Genomic DNA, 9,221 nt, shown 5'->3' with positions numbered 1-9,221 from the left:
CTACAGGTTGTACTCTGACCTGCACTCACATTTGTGGCTGTATGTGTGTGTGAGCATGCACACATACACACATGTACATATATACACACACATACACAAGATTTAAAGATAATAAAATAAACAAAGCCTAAAGAAAACACAAGTAATAGTTCAGAATACAGATATCCCTACTCCCATCCTAGGCACTGAGGAGACCATAGCTTATATACTACCTAGAAAGAAAACTGGCAAAGTGAGTGTGTGTAATTAGCTATGATACTCACAAACACCTTCTTAGGTCAGCCAGGCTTCTACTGCAAATGAACACCCTTAGGAGAAAAGGATTTCGGGTGTCTGAATGTCTCCAGCAAAACATGAAGTCCAGCATCAACCAACAGCTCCCATGCCTAGACACTTCTATCCAGCTCTTCCGTTATTCCATGTGGGTAGAGATTTGCACTGAGAGCATCAAGTGTGGAGGAATTAACAAATGTTTGAGGAAAATCTCCAAAAACAAAAATAAGAGTGGTGAAAGAAGAAAGATGGTACCAGAAGAAACAGAAATAAAAAAGTAATTTTAGAGGGCTGGAGAGATGGCTCAGTGGTTAAGAGCACAGGCTGCTCTTTCAGAGGTCCTGAGTTCAATTCCCAGCAACCACATGGTGGCTCACAGTCATCTATAATGAGACCTGGTACCCCCTTCTGGCTTGTGGGCACACATGGAAGGAACGCTGTACACATAACAAATAAATATTTTAATTAAAAAAAGTAATTTTAGCTAATGTCCTTAGAGAAGGTATGTCCACAAAGTAAGTAGAATACAAAAGAGAAACAGAAAAAAATGTCTAGAATTTAAAATAAGGATCCAGCTGGGCAGTGGTGGCGCATGCCTTTAATCCCAGCACTCAGGAGGCAGAGACAGGCAGATCTCTGTAGTTCGAGGCCAGCCTGGTCTACAAGAGCTAGTTCCAGGACAGGCTCCAAAGCCACAGAGAAACCCTGTCTCGAAAAAACAAAAAAATAAAAAGTAAAAAATAAAATAAAATAAGGATCCATCAGAATTACTCAAGAATTAGAATGACCAAGGAGTCTTGCACACCAGGGTAGAGGATGGGGCAGTGAAGGCCTGGGTTTTCTTCTACTTTATTAAAGGCTCATGTTTTAGGATCTTTGCTGGCTACTTAATGTCAGCTCCTTTTTACTGCCTAAATTCTTCCTTGGGAACCTGGTCAAGTTCCTTGTTGATGTTGGTATTGCAAATTTAGCAATATCTACGACAGATTTCTTAAAGACCTCCCTAACTCCCAAATCCATTCCCACTTCTTACCATGTAGCTGTTGCCACCTTAATCCAACCATTATGACATATTTGGTAGATAATGCCAAAATCTCTCAAATGTGTTCTCCTGCCTGTGCTTTGTCCTACTACAGGCCAACCTCCCCACAACAGCCAGAATAATCACAAAGTAGAGACGAGATCTTGCCAACACCTTGCATAATCTTCCAGAGACTTCTCATTACAATTGAATATAATTAAGCTTCTGATTCAGTGACTAATAGCCACATAACTTCTTGAAAAGTAGTATGATTGATACTAAAGAATTAGAGCTAATAGCTAATCTTGTCTGCGAAATAGGTTTATAAATGTATCTAAAATGTCTAGGAAGTCAGGTGTAACCTTAAGAATATTGCCACCATGGAAAATTATCCATCTTCCATATTCTCTATAAATGTTGGTTCAAATAGAATAATCAGGCCTCTAAAACTTTTAACCTAATAAAACTGAATCTTAATTATCTGTCCCAAATCTGTGATGACACAAATACCCTTCAAAGATGTTACTGGTATTTCCTTACCAAGTACTACTATCAACCACTGGAAACTTGATACTACACATCTAGCAAAAACAGATATATTTCAAATAGAAATCATATTTAAATAAATTTTCATTTCTTGATCATCCCCTGAAAAATAGACATCCAAAACAAATGGAGATTTTGAGAACTTATCAGAAAGTTCTGAGTTATACTTAACATGTAAGATGGCTAATATTACAAAAACTCTAAAGTTAATACTAATTTCAAAGCTAGCAATCCAATTATAATTAGTATATGAAAAGGGTTTTATATAGTGTGACAAAATATTATCGGTGCCTCGACAGTATGAAAGCATCAGTCTCAGAGCTACAGCACAAAACAGTATTTTAATTTTCTCTCAAAAACTCCAACCCTTATTTCTGTGTTTCAGAGAAGTCTTTCAATTAGTTTTTAAAAAAATATCCACACAAGGGACCAGTGAGATGACCTGGCTGGTAAAGGCGCTGCTGTGCAAGCCTGGCGACCTGAGTCCCGTCCTCGGGACCCACACAGCTCCCAGTCGTCCTCGCATCCCCACACCCGTGTTGCAGCACATGCATGCCCACAGTATGAACACGCCTACAAAAATAAACAAATGTAAAAAGAAATGAAAAGCTTAAAAATACCTTCATGGAAAACTGTACGAAAAACCATTAAGAGACATTGTAAACACTAAAGGATATTACTCTTGGTTTCTACCGCATTGAAGTAAGCTTTAAAAGTGTTTGTTTGAACAAATTAATCTCATGTTCATAGGTATAAATCACAAGCAAATAACAAAGAGTACAAAAGAACACAAGAAAAACTGTTGGTTTATTGATATTACAGTTAGTTTTAATAAAAAGTAAAATACAATCATTAGATCAATCATAACGACTTATAAAAACCAAAAAGTAAAAACTATCTTTAGCGCTAAGGATTCCATATACAAATTAAAAATTTGGTACCTGTCAATTATCACATCAAATGATGACTTACTGATTGAGAAGTGCTAAGCAAAACTGTTCTGAGCTTCCTAAGAAGCTCCAGGTAGAAAGGTATGCTATGTCCCCATGCTCTATCTCTGTATCTGGCACAGAGTTCCAAGGCAAAGGTTGCTCTTGGCTTTGTGAACCACTAGAGACGATGATGTGAGTGGCTGGCTCATCACAGGTCGTTTACTCTTCTTTCCCGTTCCACTCTTAGCTTCTTTTGGAGGGGGCATATGAATTGGTTTCCATGGAATTGGGTTATAAAAAGTTGGTTCTGGGTAGGAATTTCCACTGTAAAAACCTATAATCATTAAAAAACGAGAATGAACAATAAATAAAATTCTTAGATCAAAGAAATCAATTATTTTTAATTGCTAAAATATTAAAATGGCAACAGGACAAAATATCATTGATACATCGATATACTAACTTAAAACTTGAAGCCTGAAATGTTTTAAAAGAAATAATATTGTTCTAATGTAGTACTGTGTAAACAGAGACTCCGCTTTCATTTCCTGGCCGCCCAGACCCGAATAATCACACAGAAACTATATTAATTACCACACTGCTTCACTCAGGTGCATTCCTAGCTAGTTCTTACATCTTAAATTAATCCATTTCTATCAATCTGTGTATCACCACAAGGCTGTGGCTTACCAGTAAGGTTCTGGCATCTTTCTCCTTTGGCAGCTACATGGCGATTCCTTGACTCTGCCTACCCTCTCTCTATATCTCTGTTCAGATTTCCCGCCTGGCTTTACTCTGTTAAGCCACTGGCCAAAACAGCTTTATGCATCAACCAACAAAAGCAACACATACACAGAATGACATCCCACATCATCACTGTAGCAAACATTAAAAAATTGTGAGCATTTGAATAATACTATGAAAACCTACCTAAATAAAAATGTCTACAAAAGTTTTACTATGTAATTTCTTTTATAACTCTTAAAACCTTTAGGCAAAGACAAAAACAAACAAACAAAAAACCTTTATGCTTTTAATTCAGTCTTGGAAATAGCTAATTGTGTGATAGCTTCCCTTATCAGATACTAAAGTTTATATATAAAAAAAGACTTTATTTCATGTAAGTGCCCACAATAGCTCAAGATTCCTACTTAGAACCACTCAGCTTCTGCATTACTGTCAAATTAGGATTCTGACCACTAGCTGGCATTCATTCTGCTAATGCACGCCAAGTGTTTACAGAATGGTGACATCTGACAGCCCATGATGGGGTGCAGGGAGAACACATTGTGAATTGCCTCCGAGTCCTCCACTCACTGTGGAGACAGAAATTTCTCTACTGTGTAATTTGTAACAATGAGATGGACATAAAGAATGGAGATGGGAGAAGCACAGTGTTTGCTGAAAAACAAGCTGTGTGTGAGAATTAAGTTCATTCAAATTCAAAAGCATTGAGATAATAATCCATTATTTTGGTAATTAACTTCTAGTCAATATCTCCATTCTCACTTTACTATCTGGTCATTAGGTTAAAATAATTGCTTATCACCCTTTTTCCAAACAATTTTTTTAATTCCAAGGCATATGTCATGCCAGTGCTCAGTATCCATACAGATGATCCTATGACATATAAGAGAGGCCTAGCCCTGACAGCAGGAATGTGTCTTTCAGACACTCCCAGTCCTCTTTGACTGCAAAGATATGTCAACACACACTTCACCAAGACAGTCAAAACAAAGTCTGCAGTATGTTCTAGTGTGTGAACAAAACAGAATGGGAGTATTTAATAATAAATCACTTAAACAAGTGAAGGCAGCTGTCAGCAAGGTATGAATTTCCAACATGAAGCACAAAGAAAAACATGCATTGCCATTATAATCAGACCAAGTCTAAGGGCAAACTGGGTACACTTGGTCATGTGCTGTCTAGTATTCTGCTCTTCAAAACAAATGCACTGGACTCTGGAAGCTCTGTTTTGGTGACTGGTAGAAAGAGAAACAGCAAAATGACCCTGTGAACAACCTCAGTTGAGGTTCGATGATCCAATAAATAAGATAATTTATTTTGGAGTCCTGGGGCCTAAGCGCAGAGTCAGGCATATGCTAAAGTACTGAGCTACACCGCCTAGCATGAGAATTTTTGTTTGCTAACATTAGAAACGATTGCTTTAAAATGTAGGTTTGTGGCTGGCCAGTGGTAGCACACAATTTTAATTCCAGCACTCGGGTGGATCTCCGTGAGTTTGAGGCCAGCCAGCCTAGTCTACAGAGTAAGTTCAGAGACAACCAGAGCTACAAAGGGAAACCTTGTCTCAATCCCATCACCTCCAAAAAAAAAAAAAAAAAAAGTAAGTCTGCAAACTGTAATGATGGCTGCTGGGAAAAGAATGAAACCATAACCCCTTTACACACCTTGAAAAAAAAATGGGCCAGAGGCTTTAATGTCAAACCTGAAACTTTCAAAACTGCAGAAGAAAATGTCTACAACACGTCAGGGTACAAGCCCAGGCAAGGACTTTCCAAAAATGATGCAGCGGCACAGGAAATAATCCCAAGAATCAACAATTGGGATGACACAAATTAAGACACGTCAGCAGAGCACAGGAAACAATTACCAGAGCAAAGAAACAACAAGCGGAGTGGGAAAGCCTTTGCCAACAACACAGTTTCACATAAAATACACAATCTTAGTCTAAAAAGAATTACAAAATGAAATACCCAAAGAACAAAACATCCCATCAACAAATGGGCTGACGAAATGAAAAGGGCATTCTCTAAGTATGAATAGTCAAGGGATTTGACAGAGTTGCCAGCCAGGCTTGCTAGTATACATCTTAATTACAGCACTTGGGAAGCAGAGGTGGGTTATCTCTGTGAGTTCTAGGCTCACAATGAGACTTTGTCTCAAAAATATATAGTTTTTAAGTTCTCAGCATCCTTAGTTTTGAAGCAATTAAGAACACTTTGAGGTCTATCTTACCCTAGTCAGAATGGCTGTCATCAAGAAAACAAATTCTGGCAAGGGAGTGGGGAAAGAGGAGCCTTCTGAGGGTGGCAATGTAAACTGATACAGTCACTTCAGAAAGCAGATTGGAGGCTTCTAAAAAAAAGAGAGAGAGAGAGAGAAAGACAGAAAGACAGGGAGAGAAAGATAGAGAAAGAGACAGAGAGAGAGAAATAGAACTTCCATATGATCCAGCTCTGGAGTATACACTCAAAGGATTTAAAGTCAGCATACCATAAAGATACCTGTACATCATGTTTATTTTTGCATGAATCACAATAGCTAGGAAATGGAATCAGCTTAGATGCCCATCAAAAGATGAATGGATAAAGAAAATGTGGTTCATATGCATAATGGAAATTTTATTCCAGCAGAAAGAAAAATGAAATCATGACCCTTTGAGGAAAATGGATAAAACTGGAAGTCATATTAAGTGAAACAAGCTATCTGTAAATCCTTAAAAGCCTAGATTTAGAACTCTGTAGATGTGCATGCTGTGTAGACATCCTGAGAGGTGATCACGAGAGGGAAGGACTACATCAGCGGGTGGGAGAAAGACAGTGGGACACATGTAACACAGGAGAAAGAAGGAACCTGGAGCAAGGCGGGAAGAAGACCAATGGGAATAGGGTATATATGTGTGAATACCTGTGAGCCCAGGACTCAGGAAGGTGAGACAGGAAGATTGGAGTTTGAGGCCAGTCTGGGCAACAAAGGAAGATTGTTTCAAAGAAACATAAACAAACAAAATGTAAAATAAAGTGTAAGTATGCAGTTTTGCAACTGTTGCCTTTAAGAAATATATTTATATATGAAATGCAGAGAATAAATTTACAGCACTTCTTTAGCAACACACAGTTACAATATTCTAGAAAATACTTACTTTTACACATTTCTATTTCTATCAAAGGAAAAAAAAACATTTATATAGCATTTCCTTCTGCAACCATACTTATGCAATCCACACAACATAAAAACTAACCTGTAAGCTTCCCACTGGCATAACCATAGCTTTTTGCAGCTGGACGAGGTTTATTTTTTGCATTTTTCAACCATTCCTTAAACTTCTTTTCTGCTATTTCCTTTTTCTCTTGTAATTCTGCTTGCCGTTGCTTTTCTTTTTCCTTAAAATGACAAGACCAAAGAATTCCCTCGGGTATTCTGTAACTAAATATTCCAGCCAAGTCTTAACTGTTTGTTTGTCTTCCCCTCGGTTGCTTTCTGGCCCCATGACACACTGGCCATAAAACTGAACTATGTTTCTATAATCAAAGAGCAAAAGTAAACATGATCAAGGAAGGCATTAAAGTGTCTCCCAGTGAACAACAATAAGATAGCAAATCCATAAAACAAAACAATGCCAGTCTGTCTTAGAGGAACTTACAGGGAGTAAAACGTCTACTAAAAAACTGTCAAAAATGGTTAAAAAGCAGTAATAAAAATTTTGAACCTGGCTGATAAATATCCACAGGCTTATTAATAATTTTCAAAGAATATCAGAAATGTAATTTCATTTTTGAAGCTTAAACATAAGATAACAGAAGTAAGACTAGTTTGTGTATTTTATACTAAAACAGTGTTAACTAATTATACTTGTGTTTCTAAAGTACACATTTAAATACCAAAGTATGCATTCTGACTAGTCACTTTAATTAAAAATACCTTCTCCTTTTTCTTTTTCTCACATTCTTCAGCATTCTTTTTCTTCAACCATTCTTGGTATTTTGCTTTTGCTTTTTCTTGCAAATGTTCTTTCTCCAGTTTCTTTGCTGCTTTTTCTTCCATTTCTTTATTAATTTTTTGTTCCCTTTCTTTCCTTTCCTTAATAAAAATGAAGGAATTTTAATTGAAGTATTTGTAATTACTTTTATAGGAGGAAGGCTCCTCAGAGCTTGGGACAGTGACTGATAGGTACTCAAGAAAGACTAGCTGCATTACCACATAAAAGCGACAAGCTACTGAATTTTAGCATGGTTTCATGGGCATCCCTTGACTCTGAATATGAATCACACATGCACACATTTCCTCAACAGTGCAAATACTTGTATAAATCATCACTGTCAGCAAGTTACAGAGAAAAAATCCACATTGCTTGTTTGGCTCCACAATCCCTACATAGATTCAAAGTCAATAGCCAGTTCACACCCATCACCCCAACATTTAGGAAGCAAGGGTAAGACTAACATGAATTTGTAAGTCTTGGCTACAAAGTTAAGTTCTAGGCCAAGCTGGGCTAGAAAGTGAGATAGAGAAATTAGGGGAGGGGAAGAGAGGAGAGGTTGGCAAATGAAGGCATAAAAGTCAAATCTGGTCTACAAGCCCCCTACAATTTTTTTTTATTGAAAACGTTGCTAACACAGACAAATCAAAACAAATAAGCAATCACCAGAGTGAAGAGACAGCCTGCATAATGAGGAAAAACAAATTTTGCCAACTGCACATCAGACGGCTTCAAATCTAGAATCTTTAAAGAAGTGCAAAAGTGAAAAATCAAAGAATAAATCCAATCAATAAATGGGCTGATGAACTCAACTGACAGTTCTCAACAGAACAAACAAAAGTGGTCAATAAAGACCTGAAAACAGTTTTAAGCACCCTTAGCCATTAGGTCAATGAATTAAAACTTATTTGAGATTATCTTATTCTCGTCAAAATGTCTGTCATCAAGAAAACAAATACTGGGCAGGCGGCAGGGACCAGCGCGCAACACCGAGAGCAGATCGCCCCACTACAATTAAATCAAAGAGGTAGGCCTTTGGTTGGCGAGGGCCCTGGCAAACGGGGAGCCGGGACCGGTTCCGGAAAACCCTTCTTAGGGGTGAGAGGGTTCTTGGCCCCCAGCAGGAGCCAGGAAACAGAGCGAGGGCAATTAGTAAGAGAAGCCTCTGGCCAGCAGAGAAACCTGATCTGATTTTAAAAGACCAATTAGATAGCATTGAAAGGAGGAGATGGGCAGGCGCCAAGGCAGAACATCACCCATTAATCAGAAAAACAACATGAAAACACCAGATCCCAAAGATCTTACAACAGAAAGATTTGAACACCCTAACACAGAAGAAGTGGAAAAAATTGACTTTATGAAAGCAATAGAATCCCTTAAAAAATATGTAATAAACACCCTTATAGAAATGGATGAGAAGAATAACAAAAAGTTCGAAGAATTAAGTAAATATGTACATGAGACCCTGGGAAACCAAGAAAAAACGATCAAACAGGTAATGGAAACAGTGCAAGAATTGAAAACTGAAAGGGAAGCAAGGAAGAGAACACAAAGGGAAGAACAGCTGGATATGGAAAATCTAGGCCAACGAGCAGAGTCTACAGAAACAAGCATAATCAATAGACTACAAGAGATAGAAGAAAGAATCTCAGATGCTGAGGACACCATAGAGAAAATAAATGCACTGATCAAAGAAAACAGCAAAGCCAACAAATTCTCATCACAA

At 37.7% G+C, this 9,221-nt stretch overlaps 1 protein-coding gene across 1 annotated transcript in view; it reads right to left on the bottom strand.

Annotated features, from left to right (window-relative positions):
• Positions 1-2,629: 2,629 nt before the first annotated feature.
• Ccdc34 (coiled-coil domain containing 34) overlaps positions 2,630-9,221 on the bottom strand; it is a 28,448-nt gene continuing 21,856 nt past the window's right edge. The window contains exons 4-6 of the mRNA XM_050125368.1: positions 7,438-7,596; positions 6,758-6,899; positions 2,630-3,106 (exon numbers count right to left, since the gene is read on the bottom strand). Of these exons, the coding sequence (XP_049981325.1) occupies positions 2,892-3,106; positions 6,758-6,899; positions 7,438-7,596 (516 nt within the window). The 3' untranslated portion in view covers positions 2,630-2,891. The remainder of the gene's footprint in view (positions 3,107-6,757; positions 6,900-7,437; positions 7,597-9,221) is intronic.

Source organism: Alexandromys fortis, unplaced genomic scaffold (assembly GCF_014885135.2).
Source record: "Alexandromys fortis isolate MF-2015 unplaced genomic scaffold, M_Fortis_MF-2015_v1.1 scaffold_229, whole genome shotgun sequence".
Classification (NCBI taxonomy): domain Eukaryota; kingdom Metazoa; phylum Chordata; class Mammalia; order Rodentia; family Cricetidae; genus Alexandromys; species Alexandromys fortis.
This window is presented reverse-complemented; position numbering and strand designations above follow the sequence as displayed.